We start from the raw sequence: 24,095 nt of genomic DNA, 5'->3' as shown, positions 1-24,095 counted from the left end.
TTTCGCAATGTGTTGCTGCCATTAAATTCTAACTTCATGATTATTTGCAAACAAAAAAATGAAGTTTCTCAGTGTGAACATGAAATATCTTGTCTTTGAAGTCTATTCAATTGAATGTACAAACCCCGTTTCCATATGAGTTGGGAAATTGTGTTAGATGCCAGCAACACGTGACAAAGAAGTTGGGAAAGGGGGCAATAAATACTGATAAAGTTGAGGAATGCTCATCAAACACTTATATGGAACATCCCACAGGTGTGCAGGCTAATTGGGAACATGTGGGTGCCATGATTGGGTATAAAAACAGCTTCCATGAAATGCTAAGTCATTCACAAGAAAGGACGGGGTGAGGGTCACCACTTTGTAAGCAAATTGTCGAACAGTTTTAGAACAACATTTCTCAACGAGCTATTGCAAGGAATTTAGGGATTTTACCATCTGCGTTCCGTAAAATCGTCAAAAACTTCAGAGAATCTGGAGAAATCACTGCACGTAAGGTACTGCATCAAAAACCGACATCAGTGTGTAAAGGATATCACCACATGGGCTCAGGAACACTTCAGAAAACCACTGTCAGTAACTACAGTTGGTCGCTACATCTGTAAGTGCAAGTTAAAACTCTACTATGCAAAGCATAACCCATTTATCAACAACACCCAGAAACGCCGCTGGCTTGGCTGGGCCCGAGATCATCTAAGATGGACTGATGCAAAGTGGAAAAGTGTTCTGTGGTCTGACGAGTCCACATTTCAAATTATATTTGGAAACAGAGGACGTGGTGTCGTCCAGAACAAAGAGTAAAATAATCATTCGGATTGTTATAGGCGCAAAGTGGAAAAGCCAGCATGTGTGATGGTATGGGGGTGTATTAGTGGCCAAGGCATGGGTAACTTACACATCTGTGAAGGCACCATTAATGCTGAAAGGTACATACAGGTTTTGGAACAACATATGTTGTCATCCAAGCAACGTTATCATGGACGCCCCTGCTTATTTCAGCAAGACAAGTGTTACAACAGCATGGCTTTGTAGTAAAAGAGTGCGGGTACTTTCCTGGCCCGCCTGCAGTCCAGACCTGTCTCCCATGGAAAATGTGTGGCGCATTATGAAGCGTAAAATACTGGACTGTTGAACGGACTGAAGATCTACATAAAACAAGAATGGGAAAGTGAAGTGAATTATATTTACATAGCGCTTTTCTCTAGTGACTCAAAGTACTTTACATTGTGAAACCCAATATCTAAGTTACATTTAAAGCAGTGTGGGTGGCACTGGGAGCAGGTGGGTAAAGTGTCTTTTCCAAGGACACAATAGCAATGACTAGGATGGCGGAAGTGGGAATCGAACCTGCAACCCTCAACCGAGCTATTCTACTTCCAAAGCTTCAAAAATTTGTTTCCTTAGTCCCCAAACGTTTATTGAGTGTTGTTAAAAGAAAAGGTGATGTAGCACAGTGGTGAACATGCCCTTTCCCAACTACTTTGGCACGTGTTGCAGCCATGAAATTCTAAGTTAATTATTATTTGCAAAAAAAAACAAAGTTTATGAGTTTGAACATCAAATATGTTGTCTTTGTAGCATATTCAACTGAATATGGGTTGAAAAGGATTTGCAAATCATTGTGTTGTGTTTATATTTACATCGAACACAATGGAAACGGGGTTTGTGAGTTGAAAAGGATTTGTCGTATTCTCTTTTTTATTTAGCATTTACACAAGGTGACGGCTTTTGGGTTTTGTCCAATTTAAGGCGAGATAAGGAGTCCATTGTCGTCGAGTTGTGCGTCAGCGGGGACGTACATCTCATATTTGAGCACCAAAAGAATGCAGATGTCTTTTTTTAGCTTTGCGTTCAGTGCAGCGTGGAAATGATGTGAGCGACTTATCGCCAACATCATGTCTGTGACACCAGACGGCCGGTGGAAGGTCAACACACGTCACACCCACAAAAGATGGGTTGAAAAGCAGCTGCTTGTTATTTTCTTAATTGAATTCAATGTTTTTAAAAATAAAATAAACAAATCAATAAAATAGATGAATACAGTGTGTGTCATTTTGATTTAATGAAGGCAAAAGCCAATGGGGATTTATTTTGTCTTCTTTCTCCCAGGCTTAAATGTCCCAAACACATTCAGCTGCAGACAAAAAGGAACAAAAGGTAGCAAAAAAAAAAAAGAGGTAGAACAATTATGGGCCTGATTTTTAATTTGATTCCCCCCCCCGCTCCCCCATTGATTACCTGTATCTTACCTTTCTTGTAAGGGGCGCCAGAAGTTGGCAGACCTGCAGCGACCCTTGCAATTTTTTGTGTGTGTGTGTGTGTGGGGGGGGGGAGGAAATATTGCATATTTTGGGGGTGAATATTGCATTTTTTGAGGGGAAATATTGCATATTTTTTATGAAATATATTGCAAAGTTTTTGGGGAAATATTTCATATTTTGGCAGGAAAATATTGCATGTTTTTTGGGGAAAATATTGTATAATTTTGGAATGTAGTATGGCATATTTTGGGGTAAAAATATTGCATATTTTTGGCTGAAGATATTGCATATTCATTTGGGAAAATATTGCATATTTTGGGGGAAATATATTGCATATTTTTGAGGGGAAAATCTTGCACATATTGGGGGGAAAATATTGCATATTTTTTGGGGCAAATATTGCGTACATTTCAAGGAAAATATTACATTTTTGGGGGTAAAATATTGCATATTTTGGAGGAAAATATTGCATATTTTTGGGGAGAAAGATTGCATATTTTTGAGGGGAAATATTGCATATATTTTATGAAAAATATTGCAGTTTTTGGGGAAATATTGCATATTTTGGGAGGAAAATTTTGCATGTTTTTGTGGGGAAAATATTGTATATTTTCTTTAGAAAATATTGTATATTTTTTGGGATCATTTTTCATATTGTTTCTGGAAAATATTTCATATTTTTGATGGAAATATTGCATAGTTTTTGGGGGAAATATCGCATATTTTTGGGGGGAATATTGCAATTCTGGGGGAGAAATATTGCATATTTTGGGGGGGAAATATTGCATTTTTTGAGGGGAAATATTGCATATTCTTTATGGAAAATATTGCAAAGTTATGGGGAAATATTGCATATTTTAGGAGGAAAATATTGCATGTTTTTTGGGGAAAAATATTGTATAATTTTGGAATGTAGTATGGCATATTTTGGGGTAAAAATATTGCATATTTTGGGCTGAAGATATTGCATATTCATTTGGGAAAATATTGCATATTTTGGGGGAAATATATTGCATATTTTTTGGGATGATTTTTCATATTGTTTGTGGAAAATATTTCATATTTTTTATGGAAATATTGCATAGTTTTTGGGGGAAATATCGCATATTTTTGGGGGAAATATTGCAATTTTGGGGGAGGAAATATTGCATATTTTGGGGGGAAATATTGCATTTTTTTGAGGGGAAATATTGCATATTCTTTATGGAAAATATTGCAAAGTTATGGGGAAATATTGCATATTTTAGGAGGAAAATATTGCATGTTTTTTGGGGAAAAATATTGTATAATTTTGGAATGTAGTATGGCATATTTTGGGGTAAAAATATTGCATATTTTTGGCTGAAGATATTGCATATTCATTTGGGAAAATATTGCATATTTTGGGGGAAATATATTGCATATTTTTTGGGGATAATTTTTCATATTGTTTGTGGAAAATATTTCATATTTTTTATGGAAATATTGCATAGTTTTTGGGGGAAATATCGCATATTTTTGGGGGGAAATATTGCAATTTGGGGGGGGGGAAATATTGCATATTTTGGGGGGAAATATTGCATTTTTTTAAGGGGAAATATTGCATATTCTTTATGGAAAATATTGCAAAGTTATGGGGAAATATTGCATATTTTAGGAGGAAAATATTGCATGTTTTTTGGGGAAAAATATTGTATAATTTTGGAATGTAGTATGGCATATTTTGGGGTAAAAATATTGCATATTTTTGGCTGAAGATATTGCATATTCATTTGGGAAAATATTGCATATTTTGGGGGAAATATATTGCATATTTTTTGGGATGATTTTTCATATTGTTTGTGGAAAATATTTCATATTTTTTATGGAAATATTGCATAGTTTTTGGGGGGAAATATTGCAATTTGGGGGGGGGGAATATTGCATATTTTGGGGGGAAATATTGCATTTTTTTAGGGGAAATATTGCATATTCTTTATGGAAAATATTGCAAAGTTATGGGGAAATATTGCATATTTTGGGAGGAAAATATTGCATGTTTTTTGGGGAAAAATATTGTATAATTTTGGAATGTAGTATGGCATATTTTGGGGTAAAAATATTGCATATTTTGGCTGAAGATATTGCATATTCATTTGGGAAAATATTGCATATTTTGGGGGAAATATATTGCATATTTTTTGGGATAATTTTTCATATTGTTTGTGGAAAATATTTCATATTTTTTATGGAAATATTGCATAGTTTTTGGGGGAAATATTGCAATTTTGGGGGAGGAAATATTGCATATTTTGGGGGGAAATATTGCATTTTTTTGAGGGGAAATATTGCATATTCTTTATGGAAAATATTGCAAAGTTATGGGGAAATATTGCATATTTTAGGAGGAAAATATTGCATGTTTTTTGGGGAAAAATATTGTATAATTTTGGAATGTAGTATGGCATATTTTGGGGTAAAAATATTGCATATTTTGGCTGAAGATATTGCATATTCATTTGGGAAAATATTGCATATTTTGGGGGAAATATATTGCATATTTTTTGGGATATTTTTTCATATTGTTTGTGGAAAATATTTCATATTTTTTATGGAAATATTGCATAGTTTTTGGGGGAAATATCGCATATTTTTGGGGGGAAATATTGCAATTTGGGGGGGGGGGGGAATATTGCATATTTTGGGGGAAATATTGCATTTTTTTAGGGGAAATATTGCATATTCTTTATGGAAAACATTGCAAAGTTATGGGGAAATATTGCATATTTTGGGAGGAAAATATTACATGTTTTTTGGGGAAAATATTGTATAATTTTGGAATGTAGTATGGCATATTTTGGGGTAAAAATATTGCATATTTTTGGCTGAAGATATTGCATATTCATTTGGGAAAATATTGCATATTTTGGGGGAAATATATTGCATATTTTTGAGGGGGAAATCTTGCACATTTTGGGGGGAAAATATTGCGTATTTTTTGGGGAAAATATTGCATACATTTCAAGGAAAATATTACATTTTTCCGGGTAAAATATTGCATATTTCTGGGGGAAAATATTGCATATATTTTGGGAGAAAGATTGCATATTTTTGAGGGGAAATATTGCATATATTTTATGAAAAATATTGCAGTTTTTGGGGAAATATTGCATATTTTGGGAGGAACATTTTGCATGTTTTTTGGGGGAAAATGTCTCCCTGTGATGTTTGATCCTGTTCTGTCTCTCCGTAATGTTTGATCCTGTTCCTTCTCCCTGTAATGTTTGATCCTGTTCTGTCTCCCTGTGATGTTTGATCCTGTTCTGTCTCCCTGTAATGTTTGATCCAGTTCTGTCTCCCTGTAATGTTTGATCCTGTTCTGTCTCTCTGTAATCTTTGATCCTGCTCTGTCTCCCTGTAATGTTTGATCCTGTTCTGTCTCTCCTTAATGTTTGATCCTGTTCTGTCTCGCCATAATGTTTGATCCTGTTCTGTCTCTCCGTAATGTTTGATCTTGTTCTGTCTCCCTGTCATGTTTGATCCTGTTCTGTCTCCCTGTAATGTTTGATCCTGTTCTGTCTCCCTGTAATGTTTGATCCTGTTCTGTCTCCCTGTCATATTTGATCCTGTTCTGTCTCCCTGTAATGTTTGATCCTGGTTTGTCTCCCTGTAATGCTTGATCCTGGTTTGTCTCCCTGTAATGTTTGATCCTGTTCTGTCACTCCATAATGTTTGATCCTGTTCTTTCTCCCTGTAATGTTTGATCCTGTTCTGTCTCCCTGTAATGTTTGATCCTGTTCTGTCTCCCTGTAATGTTTGATCCTGTTCTGTCTCCCTGTAATGTTTGATCCTGTTCTGTCTCCCTGTGATGTTTGTTTGATCTTGAATGGGATTGTGGTGAAAATTTTAATTTCCCCTCGGGGATTAATAAAGTATTTCTGATTCTGATTCTGAAAAAAGACGGGCAAACTTCATAGCAAAGCTGATCTACTAAGCTCGTGCACAAGTGGATCTACGGTATACCGGTACTAGTATAGTATCGCGGTACCAATGAATCAAAAACGGTACTAAATTCTGTTTGAAAAGTACCGGTCCGCCATATAATATATTTTTTTAACGGGGCATGTCGTCACATCGAGACATTGCTGGTTTTACAAGCAGAGGAGCATGTTTGGCAGTGCGCGCACACAGAGTACTTACAAGCGGACACAGCGCGTAGACAGGAAAGTGAGAACGGACACAAGTAACCACAAAGGTGAAGTTATAACATTGAAACGCCCTCAGGCGGCTAGCTCCAGTGTCCGCCCTGAGTTGTCAGGGTTGTGGAATTGGGGGTTAAATCACCCAAAAATGATTCCAGGGCGCGGCCACCGCTGCTGCTCACTGCTCCCCTCACCTCCATGGGGGTGGAACAAGGGTGATGGGTCAGATGCAGAGGACACATTTCACCACACCTCGTGTGTGTGTGACGATCATAGATTAACTTAACGTAACTTCAACCAACGTCCGGTGTTTTAGTTACTTCTAAATCACTAATCCCAGTCTCCATGGCGACATATAAAGTATGTTTCTAACTTGATAACATTCTTTCCACCCTGTTGATACCGCTCTGTGGTTTCCAACAGATCACATTCCAGATTGCATGAGCCAAAAATAGGCTCCGTTGTCTCAGTTTCACTTCCCCGGTGAAAAGGCGGTCCAAGTTCTATTTATCCGCCGCGTAGTCCATACCGTAGCATAGCCCCGAGTCGGGGTTATTTTCAGGCCAGTTACTTGAAAGAGCGAGTGAAGAACGCACTACTGTCAGGTTCAAACACTGATGACATCTTTTAGACAGACAAGAAGCAAGGAATCATGCAGAGACAGAGTTCAATTTGGCTCAATGAGGAGAGTCGTTTTGGGCTGTACTCTTAGTTACCGATCCAAACTACGCTCTAGAGTACAGCCCAGTTGCTTCCTCTATTTATTCGGTAGGTCCCTGGGGGATAATCTCAGCAGCCCCAGTTAGACACAATATATGACTGTTCATGAAATGCAAATGTGCTGACACTCGTGATATCGCCCTGTCTCTGCTCTGTCTGTCGATGTTCCCCTTGGCAGTCAGCAGGCCGATTCAGGGTCCGAAAACACTGATGCGAGACGACGGATAGAAAAAGTACAACTTCGGCACAATTGATAACCATAGCAACAGCCCTTAAGCATAAGAGTTGTGTGATAATACAAACCCTGTTTCCATATGAGTTGGGAAATTGTGTTCGATGTAAATATAAACAGAATACAATGATTTGCAAATCCTTTTCAAGCCATATTCAGTTGAAAGACAACATATTTGATGTTCAAACTCATAAACTATTTTTTTGTGCAAATAATCATTAACTTTAGAATTTGATGCCAGCAACACGGGACAAAGAAGTTGGGAAAGTGGCAATAAATACTGATAAAGTTGAGGAATGCTCATCAAACACTTATGTGGAACATCCCACAGGTGTGCAGGCTAATTGGGAACAGGTGGGTGCCATGATTGGCTATAAAAACAGCTTCCCAAAAAATGCTCGGTCTTTCACAAGAAAGGATGGGGCGAGGTACACCCCTTTGTCCACAACTGTGTGAGCAAATAGTCAAACAGTTTAAGAACAACCTTTCTCAAAGTGACATTGCAAGAAATTTAGGGATTTCAACATCTACGCTCCATAATATCATCAAAAGGTTCAGGGAATCTGGAGAAATCACTCCACGTAAGCGGCATGGCCGGAAACCAACATTGAATGACCGTGACCTTCCATCCCTCAGACGGCACTGTATCAAAACACGACATCAATCTCTAAAGGATATCACCACATGGGCTCAGGAACACTTCAGAAACCCACTGTTACTAAATACAGTTGGTCGCTACATCTGTAAGTGCAAGTCAAAGCTCTACTATGCGAAGCGAAAGCCATTTATCAACAACATCCATAAACGCCGCCGGCTTCTCTGGGCCCGAGATCATCTAAGGTGGACTGATGCAAAGTGGAAAAGTGTTCTGTGGTCTGACGGGTCCACATTTCATTTTGTTTTTTGGAAATATTCGACATTGTGTCATCCGGACCAAAGGGGAAGTGAACCATCCAGGACTGTTATCGACGCAAAGTTGAAAAGCCAGCATGTGTGATGGTATGGGGGTGCATTAGTGACCAAGGCATGGGTAACTTACACATCTGTGAAGGCACCATTAATGCTGAAAGGTACATACAGCTTTTGGAACAACATATGCTGCCATCTAAGCGCCGTCTTTTTCATGGACGCCCCTGCTTATTTCAGGGGCGTCCATAAATTATATATATATATATATATATATATATATATATATATATATATATATATATATATATATATATATATATATATATATATATATATATATATATATATATATATATATATATATATATATATATATATATATATATATATATATATATATATATATATGGGGACGGTATAGCTCGGTTGGTAGAGTGGCCATGCCAGCAACTTGAGGGTTGCAGGTTCGATTCCCGCTTCTGCCATCCTAGTCACTGCCGTTGTGTCCTTGGGCAAGACACCTTACCCACCTGCTCCCAGTGCCACCCACACTGGTTTAAATGTAACTTAGATATTGGGTTTTACTATGTAAAGCGCTTTGAGTCACTAGAGAAAAGCGCTATATAAATATAATTCACTTCACTTCACAATGCCAAGCCACATTCAGCACGTGTTACAACAACGTGGCTTTGTAAAAAAAAAAGAGTGCGGGTACTTTCCTGGCCCGCCTGCAGTCCAGACCTGTCTCCCATTGAAAATGTGTGGCGTATTATCCATCCATCCATTTTCTACCGCTTATTCCCTATTATGAAGCGTAAAATAGGACAGTGGAGACCCCGGACTGTTGAAGGACTGAAGCTCTACATAAAACAAGAATGGGAAAGAATTCCACTTTCAAAGCTTCAACAATTAGTTTCCTCAGTTCCCAAACGTTTATTGAGTGTTGTTAAAAGAAAAGGTGATGTAACACAGTGGTGAACATGCCCTTTCCCAACTACTTTGTCACATGTTGCAGCCATGAAATTCTAAGTTAATTATTATTTGCAAAAAAAAATAAAGTTTGAGTTTGAACATCAAATATGTTGTCTTTGTAGTGCATTCAACTGAATGAAGGATTTGCAAATCATTGTATTCTGTTTATATTTACATCTAACACAATTTCCCAACTCATATGGAAACGGGGTTTGTACTTGGACTTTTGTATGCCTTTTCATTTGGGGTCTAAGCTTTTATAAATAAAATAAAGCAACTGATGAGTAAATGATTGTCATATATTTTATATTGCTTATTTAACACAATACTTTGGTCTCGTACTTGGTTTAAAGTTGTGTTTAATTCATTATACACAACCCCACTTATAAAAGTGTTAAAGGTGTTATTTTATTTTATTTTTTTCCCCTTGAAACCCATACATTTCTAGATCAACTTCAGATCTCTCCGTCAATTATAAGTAGTTATTATTGTTTATATTTTTGTTTTATTTCCTAATTTTGATGGCAAACACACAACATATGCAACATTTTCTCCACAATTTTTTTAAGTGGAATATTTGATGTGAAGTATGTGAGCCTTCAGTAGGTCAATAATTCATAACAATATTGATTTTGATTCATTATTATATTTTGAGCAAACAATTTTTAAGGAAAAAAAATCCTTCTAAAATCCTCAGGACCCCACTTTTAAACGTGTCAAAAAATACACTGTACGGTATTTTTTAATTTTTTTAATTTTAATTATTTGTATTTAAATCCATACGTTTTGAGATCACCTTCAGTTTTATCCATCAATTATAAGTTTGAAAAAAAAAAAAATTAATTATGTTATTTTTGTCAAAGAAAATGTTATGGCGAATATGGCAAACACACCAAATATGCAATATTTTCCCCCAAAAATATGCAATATTTTCCCCACAAAATATTTTAAAGTGGAATATTTGATGTGAAGTATTTGGAGCCTTCAATGGGTCAACAATTCTTAACAATATTGATTTTGATTCATTTTTATATTTTGAACATGCCCTTTCCCAACTACTTTGGCATGTAATGCAGCCATGAAATTCTAAGTAAATTATTATTTGCAAGAAAAAATAAAAATGATCAGTTTGAACATCAAATATGTTGTCTTTGTAGCATATTCAACTGAATATGGCTTGAAAAGGATTTGCAAATCATTGTATTCTGTTTATATTTACATCTAACACAATTTCCCAACTCATATGGAAACGAGGTTTGTCAATTATAGGAGTAATAGCACTTATATTTGTTTATATTTTGGATAGCAAGGATAGATGACGCCTCAGGATGTGTGGTAGGTCCTAATGAGTCATTATCTAATAAATATATGTTAATACAATAGGTGACCTGCCTAGAACCAGTTCTGCCAGTTTGGTCAAACCACGTAGGAAAAAAAAAAAAAAAAAAAAAAAATCAGTTATTTAGACATGAAATCGCAGCCCAAGATAGATCCGTATCATTCGGGTGCATTCATTTTCATCACATAGTCGCTGGAAACTACAAGAAGGTAAGAGCACTTTGGTATTATTTTACAGAGCATCACTTTTTTAATCAATAAGTGTTCCCTCAATTATTTCGGGGATTACACTCCACTACCCTCAATAATGTTTTGGCAAACCTTATTTAAAAAAGGTAATATAACTGTAATTAACATCGTTCTTAGTCTGTATCACTTATTTACGTTATTTTCAGAATACATTTTTTTTAATTAAAAAAAATAAAAATAAAATAAAAATAATAATTTATAAATATATATATATATATGCATGTGTGTTTTTTTTTTTGTGCATAAACATCAGGGGTGTCCAAACTTTTTCCACAGAGGGCCGCACACGGAAAAATGTAAGCTTGCGGGGGACATTTTGATAGTTTTCATTATCAAACCATAACAAAATATATGGATTTTTTTTTCTTCTTTTTAATCCTTAGGGGTCCTGGGGAGCATAGAGGGTCTCAGTCACTAAAATGTTAAAAATTACTCAAATTATTATTATTATTGTTTTTTATTTAATGCTTACAGTAAATCTCTATATCGACTTGAGGTTGATATAAAGTAAAACAAATAAGGTTTTATGCCTTTTCGGTCAAAGACAACTTTGTTTTTTATAGTAAAACTGAAATATGCAGCATTTAGATTGTTTAATAGTACTTTATTGATTCCTTCAGGAGAGTTCCTTTATTTAGCAATTAAGGCCCTCAAAGATCAATAATGCAGGAAAACCATTGATTTTAATTATTTAATATTTTTGAGTAATCACAGTGAAAAGTTAAATAAAATCCTACTAAATATATTTGAGATCTGAAAGGTTCCCCACTCATAAGATTTTTATTCGTTTTTAAAAAACTTTTAACTCTTAAATTTCAAGATCAACTTCCGATATATCTGTCGATTTTAAGTTTGAACTATTATTTTGTTTGTTTTATGCTCTTTTGTCAAAACTTTGATGTTTTTATATGGCAACCACACAACATATGCAATATTGTTTCCACATAAAATATTTTAAAGTAATAATTTTTAAGTAATTATTCATTATAACATAGATTTTTTTGTCCTTTTTTTTGAGCAATGAAAAAAAAAAGAAAATAAGGACAAAAGGAACAAAATAACTGCCTTCATGTCAACTTTGTGTCAACATTGCCACTTTTTCTCATTAGATTTCACCTCATTCCACTTTTTTAAAATGTTTTATTTTTGCAATACTATCAATTTTGAAATTTTTGGAGAATGTGTGGCGGGCTGGTAAACGATTAGCTGCGGGCCCCAAATGGCCCCCGGGCCGCACTTTGGACACCCCTGAAACACACGATGAGATAGAGATGGCATTTTTTTTTCATTATTAAAAGTAAAAATACAAAATTGAAATATTAATCATAAAAAAATAAATAAACTTAACGTTATTCATTAAAATACTGCATTTACAGAATACATTTTTTAAATAAATAATAAAATAAACAAAAAAATAATAATTTTATATATATATATATATATATGATATATAAATAAAATAAAATAAATGGTCCCTAGTGTGTGAATGTTGTCCGTCTATCTGTATTGGCCATGCGATGAGGTGGCGACTTGTCCGTGGTGTACGCCGCCTTCCGCCCGATTGTAGCTGAGATAGGCGCCAGCGCCCCCCGTGCCTCCAAAAGGGAATAAGCGGTAGAAAATGGATGGATGGATGGATAGATAGTAGCCAAGTGGCAAATGAACAGCCATAATTTATGCAGCAACAAGTACAAAAATACAGAAAAAATGGTAGGAAATTATGAACTTGGTTCATGTTCGCCGATTTTATTGTTATTTTTAACATAATTATCATTTGAGGAATAAATGCAAAGAATGAGTTGTATAATTATACGATTAAAAATATGACTAAACACTAAAATATGCGTATCCTGGCTGTTTATATATATATATATATATATAATTAAGTAATTAAAATATTTAAATATATATATTTTTTTATTTTTATTTTTAATTTTTTCTGCCACCACCAAAGCCTGGGAAACAGGTTTGTAGGGATGACATAGCCTCTTGTGTGTTTTTTTTTTTTTTTTTTTACAATGGATAAACCACAGAGACCTGGACCATATATAAATATTGATTAAACCTTCTTGTTATTTATTATTAATAATGTTTTTAGTTAACATAATAAACTAAACAAGACAGGTTTCTGGCGCATCACCCAAACCTATAACATATACAAATATATACTGATAACGGATTATATTATTAAAGTATCTTGTACAAAAATTGGATTACCTTTAGCTTGAAGAAAAAAATATATATATACATATATACATACATATACCTACATTTTTTTTCAATGAATAGTAAATTAATATGACACAAAATGTGTGCAAAACATTTAAATGTATTTGTTGTCAACAGGAAGAAGACATGGCAAGGAAAGACTCCATCATAATCCCTCTGCTCCTTGCAGGTACTTTGTTGTGCTGCGTTCTGGTACCCTCAGAATTGTGGGCGTCATAAATCCTTAACTAATCAAAAACAAAAATATTCATTGACATGATATGAAATTATTCATGATTTATGGTTGCCAATTTGATCACTCTGATGTGGCTCAGCTGCATACTTGTCGACCCTCAAGATTTTTTCGGGGGGGGGGTGGGGGGGGGGGGGGTGTCCGGATTTCAGTGCCTTTCCCAGAAATATCCCTGGGCTAGCATTTTCCGGCTTTCACCCGCATGACTATTTGGAGGGCGTGTCGTGGTGACGATGCTTATATTGTTCTCTAAAACATGTCGTCGCGTCCGCCGTGATAACACTCTTACTAATATGCGCCACACTGTGAACCCACGACCAAACAAGAATGACAATCACTTTTCGGGAGAACATCTGCACTGTAACACAACATAAACACAACAGAATAAATACCCAGAATCCCATGCATCCCTAACTATTCCAGGCTACATTATACACCCCCTAAGGCCCCCAACTCCGCCCACCTCAAGCGACGCACAAAGGGGGTTGTGGTAGCGGGTGTGTATAATGTAGCCCGGAAGAGTTAGGGATGTATGGGATTCTGGGTATTTGTTCTGTTGTGTTTATATTGTGTTACAGTGCGGATGTTCTCCCGAAATGTCTGCCCTGTGCTCTTTGTCGACGGTCTGCACCGGAGAAGAACAGCAGGACAGGCGTAACAACATTATTCCCTGTCACCATTTAAGCTCCTTGTACAGATCTGAACGTTACATATTTAAATGTTTACCTAAGTAAACATTTAAATATGGAACATGGCAGCCAGGAGCTCCTACAGCCGGCATAGTCTTTACACCCTGTTGATACTGCGCTGTGGTTTCTGGCATATTGTTGGAACTGAGGCGATACAACACTGTCCCGAGGACCTGGTGCAGTTAAATACGGGAGTTTTTCAAAAACTGTCAGCCGAGTTTCTTTTCCCGGCTGAGATCATCAGACCATCTCCTTGGACCCCCCAAAGCAGACGGAAGAATAAGGAGGCGTTGCCAACGGAAGCGCAAGAGAGGTAAGCGGGCGGGCTTTTGGGCTAGGCTAAAGGCTAGCCTAGTCTAGCCCTAGCATATATATATATATATATATATGTGTGTATATATATATATATATACATATATATATACACACACATATATATATATATATATATATATATATATATATATATATATATATATATACAGTCTAGCTCCATCCTATCTTGCCGATTGTATTGTACCATATGTCCCGGCAAGAAATCTGCGTTCAAAGGACTCCGGCTTATTAGTGATTCCCAAAGCCCAAAAAAAGTCTGCGGGCTATAGAGCGTTTTCATTTCGGGCTCCAGTACTCTGGAATGCCCTCCCGGTAACAGTTCGAGATGCCACCTCAGTAGAAGCATTTAAGTCTCACCTTAAAACTCATTTGTATACTCTAGCCTTTAAATAGACTCCCTTTTTAGACCAGTTGATCTGCCGTTTCTTTTCTTTTTCTCCTATGTCCCACTCTCCCTTGTGGAGGGGGTCCGGTCCGATCCGGTGGCCATGTACTGCTTGCCTGTGTATCGGCTGGGGACATCTCTGCGCTGCTGATCCGCCTCCGCTTGGGATGGTTTCCTGCTGGCTCCGCTGTGAACGGGACTCTCGCTGCTGTGTTGGATCCGCTTTGGACTGGACTCTCGCGACTCTGTTGGATCCATTATGGATTGAACTTTCACAGTATCATGTTGGACCCGCTCGACATCCATTGCTTTCCTCCTCTCCAAGGTTCTCATAGTCATTATTGTCACCGACGTCCCACTGGGTGTGAGTTTTCCTTGCCCTTATGTGGGCCTACCGAGGACGTCGTAGTGGTTTGTGCAGCCCTTTGAGACACTAGTGATTTAGGGCTATAAAAGTAAACATTGATTGATTGATTGATTGATATATATATATATATATATACATATATATATACACACACATATATATATATATATATGTGTGTGTATATATATGTATGTGTGTATATATATATATATATATATATATATATATATATATATATATATATATATATATATATATATACACAAAAACTCACAATAAAAGCTGATAAATTGCTAAAAAAATCTTTGCGTAATGAGACACCCAGAATGTACATGAAAATAAAGAATATGGGAGTTGCAAGATTAACTAAGAACAATAAAACACTGAATATAAAAAAAGACGTATGTACGTCGCTCCAGTTTTACGTCTCAGACCTCCTCCTCGATCGACATCTTTTACAATCAAGCAAAACTGCAATGAAAACAGCAAAATTTGAAGGTAAAGAGTAAAAACACCCCAACCACAATCTGATGTAATATTAATTTTCTGCAAAACTATGTTGTTAAATTCTCCTCTTGCGTCCGTCCTCGAAACCAGTGGTTCAGGCTGTCTGCTCCGGAAGTATACCCCGCCCACTCTGCTTGGTGCCCGGAGTGGCTGTGACGTAGATTACCGTAATAACCGCTACACCCCTTAAAAACACAGATTCCAACCATTGAAATATCTTGTGTAGTTCAAGACTTAAGCTGATTTATCATAATGGCAGCTACAGTTTCGATTGTAAATGTCTAGAAAAATATATTTTAAATAAGATTTAAGCTGTTTTATGTATTAGCTTTATGACATGTTGTCTATGCTGAAGCCAGTCACATTGTAATTGTGTCACGCTTCTGCTCCCTCCACAGCCGCAGCTATTATTGCTGTCAACACTACCACCACAGCCGCTCCTACAACTGCTATCCCCACTACCACCACAGCCGCTCCTACAACAGCCGAACCCACTGCCACCACAGCCGCTCCTACAACTGCCGCCCCCACTACCACTACAGCCGCTCCTACAACTGCCGCCCCCACTACCACTACAGCCGCTCCTACAACTGCCGCCCCCACTACCACTACAGCCGCTCCTACAACTGCCGCCCCCACTACCACTACAGCCGCTCCTACAACTGCCGCCCCCACTACCACTACAGCCGCTCCCACAACTGCCGCCCCCACTACCACTACAGCCGCTCCCACAACTGCCGCACCCACTACCACTACAGCCGCTCCTACAACTGTCGCCCCCACTACCACTACAGCCGCTCCTACAACTGCCGCCCCCACTACCACTACAGCCGCTCCTACAACTGCTGCCCCCACTACCACTACAGCCGCTCCTACAACTGCCGCCCCCACTACCACTACAGCCGCTCCTACAACTGCCGCCCCCACTACCACTACAGCCGCTCCTACAACTGCCGCCCCCACTACCACTACAGCCGCTCCTACAACTGCCGCCCCCACTACCACTACAGCCGCTCCTACAACTGCTGCCCCCACTACCACTACAGCCGCTCCTACAACTGCCGCCCCCACTACCACTACAGCCGCTCCTACAACTGCCGCCCCAACTACCACTACAGCCGCTCCTACAACTGCCGCCCCCACTACCACTACAGCCGCTCCTACAACTGCCGCCCCCACTACCACTACAGCCGCTCCTACAACTGCCGCCCCCACTACCACTACAGCCGCTCCTACAACTGCCGCCCCCACTACCACTACAGCCGCTCCTACAACTGCCGCCCCCACTACCACTACAGCCGCTCCTACAACTGCCGCCCCCACTACCACTACAGCCGCTCCTACAACTGCCACCCCCACTACCACTACAGCCGCTCCTACAACTGCCGCCCCCACTACCACTACAGCCGCTCCTACAACTGCCGCCCCCACTACCACTACAGCCGCTCCTACAACTGCCGCCACCACTACCACTACAGCCGCTCCTACAACTGCCACCCCCACTTCCACCACAGCCGCCCCTACAACTGCTGCCCCCACTACCACTACAGCCGCTCCTACAACTGTCGCCCCCACTACCACTACAGCCGCTCCTACAACTGCCGCCCCCACCACCACTACAGCCGCTCCTACAACTGCCGCCCCCACTACCACTACAGCCGCTCCTACAACTGTCGCCCCCACTACCACTACAGCCGCTCCTACAACTGCTGCCCCCACTACCACTACAGCCGCTCCTACAACTGCCACCCCCACTTCCACCACAGCCGCCCCTACAACTGCCGCCCCCACTACCACTACAGCCGCTCCTACAACTGCCGCCCCCACTACCACTACAGCCGCTCCTACAACTGCCACCCCCACTACCACCACAGCCGCTCCTACAACTGCCACCCCCACTACCACCACAGCCGCCCCTACAACTGCCGCCCCCACTACCACAACAGCCGCTGCTTCTCGGCCTGCAGTGGTCATGTTGGCAGTCATTTCCCTGACATTGGCGCAGATGCTGACAGACTTTTAGTGGACATCAGAGAAGTTAAGTCCCTACCTTTAGTCAAAAGTGATTTATGACCCCCCATAAAACAATGATTTATGACCCTCAAGGTCAAAGGTCAATGATTTATGAGGGGTCAAGTTCAAAGGTTAATGATTTATGAGGGGGTCAAGGTTAAAGGTCAAAGTCAAAGGTCAGGTTCAAATGTCAGGTTCAAATGTCAAGGTCAAGTGGGTGTGGCTTACCCGGAAGAGGGTGGAGTTAAGACCTGCGGTGGGAGTGGTTAAACCAGGAAGAGGGTGGAGTTTTAAACAGAAAGAGGGTGGAGTTAAGACCTGCGGTGGGAGTGGTTAAACCAGGAAGAGGGTGGAGTTTTAAACAGAAAGAGGGCAGAGTTAAGACCTGCGGTGGGAGTGGTTAAACCAGGAAGAGGGTGGAGGAAAGAAGAGACGGAAGCCCTTTCTCGATATTTTCATCGTTATCTACCGTGGATTGGGAAGTTTTTGGTGGACACGCACACACACGCACACACACGCACACACACACACACACACACACACACACACACACACACACACACACACATTCGTACGCACTGTTATTACCATGTTATTAGACATTGTCTTAGTCATTATTTGGAGCTTTATACGTTAGCGTAAAGACTTTGTTCGATTCGGTCATGATTAGTGAAACGCCTGTTTCGATTGATAAAAATAATAAAACTTACATTGACGCTCCGCAAAAAAGTCGAGTGTTTCTAAATCGTATTCAGATGCCGCCGACCGAGTCTTTGCGTGAGAAATGGGATTTGGAAGGGTTAGGGATGGAGGGATCTTTTGGATTTGTATTCAGATACGAAATGGGTGATATCTGCTTATTTCAGCTAAAAGAAAGAAGAGACGGAAGCCCTTTCTCGATATTTTCATCGTTATCTACCGTGGATTGGGAAGTTTTTGGTGGACACGCACACACGCACACACACGCACACACACACACACTTCACACACACACACACACACACACACACACACACACACACACGCACGCACACACGCACACACACACACACACACACACACACACACACACACACACACACACACACACACACACACACACACACACACACACACATTCGTACGCACTGAAACAACTTCCGTACCTCACGAAAACATATTTAAACAGATGGAAAAAACTATCGCAGAACACAGTGTCACGTAGCAACTGGTCTTTACGGTCGTTTGAATCAACAGGTCAGTTTGGGGGACAAAAGGAGGGTTCAGTTTTTACTGACTTCCCATCTGACAGTTTAAATGTTTATGACCGTTTGAATCAACAGGACACGCACGCACGCACACACGCACGCACGCACGCACACACACACACACACACATACACACACACACGCACACACACACACACACACACACACACACACACACCATTACCTCTGCTTTACCATGTTATTAGACATTGGTTTAACTCCATTTAAGCATTTAAACGTTAAAAGCATTGCACTTGTACGACGTTGTAATACTTTTTTTTTACCAGCCGATGACGACGAAGTGAAAGACGATGAACTTTGCTTAAACAGTCTTACAAAGTTGGAAGATGATTATCGAGGTGTGTTTAAACCTTCGAATTATTTAATATTGTGTGTATTCATTATTTTGTTTTATAGAGGATTTGCCGTAAGATCCTAACGCGATCGTTTTAACACAATCGCAGTCTGGTGAGTCAAATGATTCTCATTTTACAAGAAAAAAAACATGCGGTATACGATACATATATACATATATGTGAGGACTGGTGGGCATTGTGATGCCGGGTTCGATTCCCTCGAGGATGCGTTGACGTGAACACAACAAAGGTAGGATCTTAAAATATTTATTTAACAAAAAGGAAGCACTGAACAGAAATACTGGAGCTAATAAAAAGGCAAACCAAAAACGCTAGTATGAAAACTAGGAAGTAAAAATAGACAAACTTAAATAGCACGTTGGCACAAAAGAGAAAACAAATCATCAGTATGTAAACTGGACAAAACGAGTGGCTTAGCGTGAGAAGCTAGCGAGAATAGAAATACTTGCGAGAAAGCGAATGATCAAAATCCAGACGTACAGTGGTGTGAAAGCAAACTATGAACCCAGACCGAATGAACAGAGAAGACTGGCTTAAATAGGTGGGTGATAATTAGTAGCAGGTGTGCGGGGCGAGACTAACAGGTGGACTGATGAGTGACCAAGGTGACAAAGCAAACAGGAAATAAGGAGTCGGAGAAATATACAAAATGGAAAAATAAATAGTGTAGATCTGAGCAGCAGATCGCAACAGTATTCCCCCCCAACAAAAGACAGATACCAGATGTCTCAAAAAAAAAAAACTAAGAAAAAACAAAACTTGAACCCCCTCCCCAAAACAGAAAGTCCACAAACGAAGGGAGGGCGGAGGGAGGCCACGGTGGAGGGTCGCCAAGTCGTGTGTCCCCGAATCCACCGGGACAAATCATGTGGCAGTGGCGGACGGAAACGCCGGTGCCGCAAAAGTCTTGGTGGGCGACCTCGAAAAGGCCACATTGGTGGCCGCTGAGAAGGTGGGCGTGCGTGGCGCCAAAAGTTAAGCAGCCTTAGGGTTTTTAGGGAAAGTCTTGAGGGCTGCTGCTGTTTGCACCATTGGCGTCCAGTTACTGACCTTTGAGAAGGCAGACTGCAGGCCCCAGATTGCTGCTTACGCAGCAGGCCAACTCGAGGACGCAGAGACATCGTCGAGGAAGCTGGAGGCGGAGTCATCGTCGGCGCGGAAACAGGTGCGGGTGCTGCAGACGAAGAAGGCGGTGTCGTAAAGGCAGGCGTAGTCGTCGTCGTCGTGGAGGCAGGTGCAGTCGTCGCCGTCGTGGAGGCAGGTGCAGTCGTCGTCGGTGGCGCTGGTGTAGGCTCCAGTCCCGTCGTCGGTGCGGGTGTGGGCTCCAGCCCCGTCGTCGGTGCTGGTGTGGGCTCCAGCTCTGGAGCTGGTGCTGGAGTGGACTCCAGCAATAGGGATGGTGTTGGAGTGGACTCCAATAATAGGACTGGTGCTGGAGTGGGCTCCAGCCTAGGAGCAGGTGCTGGTGTGAGAACCAGGTGAAAGTCTGAAACCGGTGTGAGAACCAGTTCTGGGTTGGAGGCTGGTGTGAGAACCAGGCTAGAGTCCATTTCTGGTGCGAGAACCAGGCTAGAGTCCATCTCTGGTGCGAGAACCAGGCTAGGGACAGAACTACATGGACTAGGACAGCGACTAAGACATGGACGGAACACAGGTGGTGGAGGACGCGCTGGAGTTTGTGGCTTAGCAGGTTGCAACTGTGCTACCTCCGTAGCACAGCTGCTAACCTGAGCCCCCTCTTCAAACAGTGGCTGCCAGACGTATTCCTTATCATGTGAAGAGGTATCTAAGGGTGGGTGGAGGGAGGTTAGGAGGAAGGCAGATTCTTCCCTACTAGAATTACTAGAAGAACCCTTAGAAAAAGGAGAAAACCCCATAGATTTGGGCTGGGCTTGAGGACTTAGTGACTGAGATGAACAAGAAGGTGAAAATTTAGAACTAGACTTGTATCTGGAAAACACGTCCTTATGGAGATCCTTCTTATCAATATTGTCCAGAAAATTAAAGTCAATATAATTAGAAAAAGGCTGAGAATTATAGTCCAAAAAATTCCTTTTGATGACGTCACCGGAAGGCGTTACCGACATGACGTCACCGCTGCCGTCTGTGAAAGAGACATGGCGGTCGAAAGAAAGTGTGGACATGTAACTAAAGGGATTACCAGGCTTGTGAGGAGTATCCTGGATGGGTTGAAGTTTGCTGTGTTCGCTGAAAGACAGTTGTGGAGTAGAAGCGTCACTGCATTGGGCAGCTCGAGCCGCTTCGGAAGGCACATCACCGTAATGACGGATCTCTGCCTCCCGTGCTCGGAGCCTTTTCCACGTGCCTATATCAAAGGCTTTCTCTTTCCAGCTGTCAATCGCGAAGGAATCTCTTGCTGGGTTCATACTGTGAGGACTGGTGGGCATTGTGATGCCGGGTTCGATTCCCTCGAGGATGCGTTGACGTGAACACAACAAAGGTAGGATCTTAAAATATTTATTTAACAAAAAGGAAGCACTGAACAGAAATACTGGAGCTAATAAAAAGGCAAACCAAAAACGCTAGTATGAAAACTAGGAAGTAAAAATAGACAAACTTAAATAGCACGTTGGCACAAAAGAGAAAACAAATCATCAGTATGTAAACTGGACAAAACGAGTGGCTTAGCGTGAGAAGCTAGCGAGAATAGAAATACTTGCGAGAAAGCGAATGATCAAAATCCAGACGTACAGTGGTGTGAAAGCAAACTATGAACCCAGACCGAATGAACAGAGAAGACTGGCTTAAATAGGTGGGTGATAATTAGTAGCAGGTGTGCGGGGCGAGACTAACAGGTGGACTGATGAGTGACCAAGGTGACAAAGCAAACAGGAAATAAGGAGTCGGAGAAATATACAAAATGGAAAAATAAATAGTGTAGATCTGAGCAGCAGATCGCAACAATATATTTACTTACATCTCCGGCTCGCTGGTCTCCCTTAAAGCTGGCGGGTCCGTCAACGGCCGTTCCAGGCAGAGGAGAAGGCTTGATTGTGCCAAAGACTCCAGACATCGAATCCTTGCTCCGAGGGGAAATCATCGAAAACGACGGTGAATGTCCAACAGGCACCCGCTGTAAGTTTTTCTCGTTTTCTGTAAGCTTTTTTAAGATTCTCAGGAGCTTTAAAGAGCTCCTCTCATTCCAATGTCTTTCGCTCAAATGAATTTCGCGCCTAAGGGGAATGGGCGGGGACTGATTCCGGAGGTGGGCGGTTGTTTCCGCCAAGCAACCTTCTGGTTGAAATGGAGTGTGGATCAAGATGGATCCCTACTCTATATTCTTTTATTTAACCCAATGTTTTTTAAATACGTGTATAATGCTTTATATCCTATGTGTTGTGAATTCCATCCTACAATATCTTCCAAGGAACCCAAAGAAATGTTACCACACCTCCCGCTTTATTTATTCTATAGATTGCCTGAACTATTTCATAAACTAAATCTTGTCTTGTTTCTGATGCTATGTTTTTATGCTCATCAATGCACTGTTGGACTGCGAGCACACAACTACTTTCCTTGCTTTGTTTTCCTCTATCCAGTTAACTGCCATATAAATTGCTACCAATTCCCCCGTAAAAACAGATAGTTTATCACTGATTATTTTATTTAATACTATGTTTCCTTGTGGGATAACTGCTACAGCTCTTACCTTTATTTTTTTTTATATAGTTTTTGATGCATCCGTATATATCATATCTCAATCCATTTTTCTATCCGGTAACTATTTAAATTTCTATTCTTTAGTAATTGCATGTTTTCTTTTGGGTTATCAAACATCCACGGTGGTATTGCAGGCATTGGTACTGTAGGACTAACTTTAATATTGTCAATTTTAACTTTATTACATATGTCTCCTATAATCCACCCAAAACTATTCTTTTTTGTTTTCTCTTTTTCTTGGCAGATTGGTAACACTGGACAAGTCGGATATCCTTGCTTGGATCCTTTTAAAGTTGCCCGATAAACTGCTGAGAGTTGATCTCTCCTCTTGTCCAAAGGTTTTTCGTTCATTTTTACTTGTAATACTGGCACTAGGGTTGATGTAGTAGCTCCACAACATAACCTTAAAGCCTGTGACTGGATCCGGTCTATTTTCCCAAGTCATGTTTTTGAAGCAGATTGGTAAATAATGCATCCGTAATCAATAACAGATGGAATTAAAGTTATAAATATATACATGTATTGTTTTCAACGTTAACCTATCAGCCCCCCAATCATTACCCCTCAAAGACCTCATTATATTTAACACCTTTTTACTTTTTCCCCTATTTTTTTATTTTCCGGAAGGAACACTCCTGAAGGAATAAATAAAGTACTATCTAATCTAATCTAATCAAATCTATTTTGCTGATGTGGGTTGACTAGTTCATATTTTTATCAAACCATATTCCTAAATATTTAAATACTTGTACCTCTTCTATATTTTCACCTTAGAGTTTTTATTTGGAGCTTGTTTGGTACTTTTGTCTTTGTAAAATGTATGACTTTTGTCTTTCCAACAGAGAATCTTAAACCTCAAGCCGTTCCCCAGTCTTGAACATTATTTACCACTTTGTTAGTTTTTTGATTATTTCTTTTGACTCTAAATAATATACTAGTCTTTCATTAATCTTTTTTTTTTTCCATTACTTTTCCCCAAATTTATAATTTCCTGCCTCTTCCGGGTCTTACCCTGACTTGCATATTGGAATTGTTACCGCTAATTTTCCCCTCTGCCGGTCATTCTCCTTCTTCATATATCCTGTCATATCATTTCAAGACCACTTCTTTGACGATGCCACCTAAGTTTTTGATCATTTGATAACCCGCTAGGTCTTTCCCCGGTGACGTATTTTTAACCTTTTTCAAAAT

At 39.9% G+C, this 24,095-nt stretch overlaps 1 protein-coding gene and 1 long non-coding RNA gene across 2 annotated transcripts in view; both read left to right on the top strand.

Annotated features, from left to right (window-relative positions):
- The window catches only part of LOC133562146 (adhesive plaque matrix protein-like), a 28,658-nt gene extending 8,234 nt beyond the window's left edge, over positions 1–20,424 (top strand). Inside the window, exons 2-4 of the mRNA XM_061916104.1 lie at positions 13,188–13,239; positions 15,985–17,623; positions 20,266–20,424. Coding sequence (XP_061772088.1) covers positions 13,188–13,239; positions 15,985–17,623; positions 20,266–20,424 — 1,850 coding nt within the window. The remainder of the gene's footprint in view (positions 1–13,187; positions 13,240–15,984; positions 17,624–20,265) is intronic.
- Positions 20,425–22,160: 1,736 nt separating this feature from the next.
- Positions 22,161–23,414, top strand: LOC133562105 (uncharacterized). Its single transcript, XR_009808839.1, has 2 exons — positions 22,161–22,319; positions 23,149–23,414. It is a non-coding gene; the product is annotated as an uncharacterized LOC133562105 (long non-coding RNA).
- The last annotated feature ends 681 nt before the right edge of the window (positions 23,415–24,095 follow it).

Source organism: Nerophis ophidion, linkage group LG01 (genome assembly GCF_033978795.1).
Source record: "Nerophis ophidion isolate RoL-2023_Sa linkage group LG01, RoL_Noph_v1.0, whole genome shotgun sequence".
In the NCBI taxonomy this organism is placed as follows: domain Eukaryota; kingdom Metazoa; phylum Chordata; class Actinopteri; order Syngnathiformes; family Syngnathidae; genus Nerophis; species Nerophis ophidion.
Note: the sequence above shows the minus strand (reverse complement) of the source record. Positions and strands in the feature narration are given on the sequence as shown.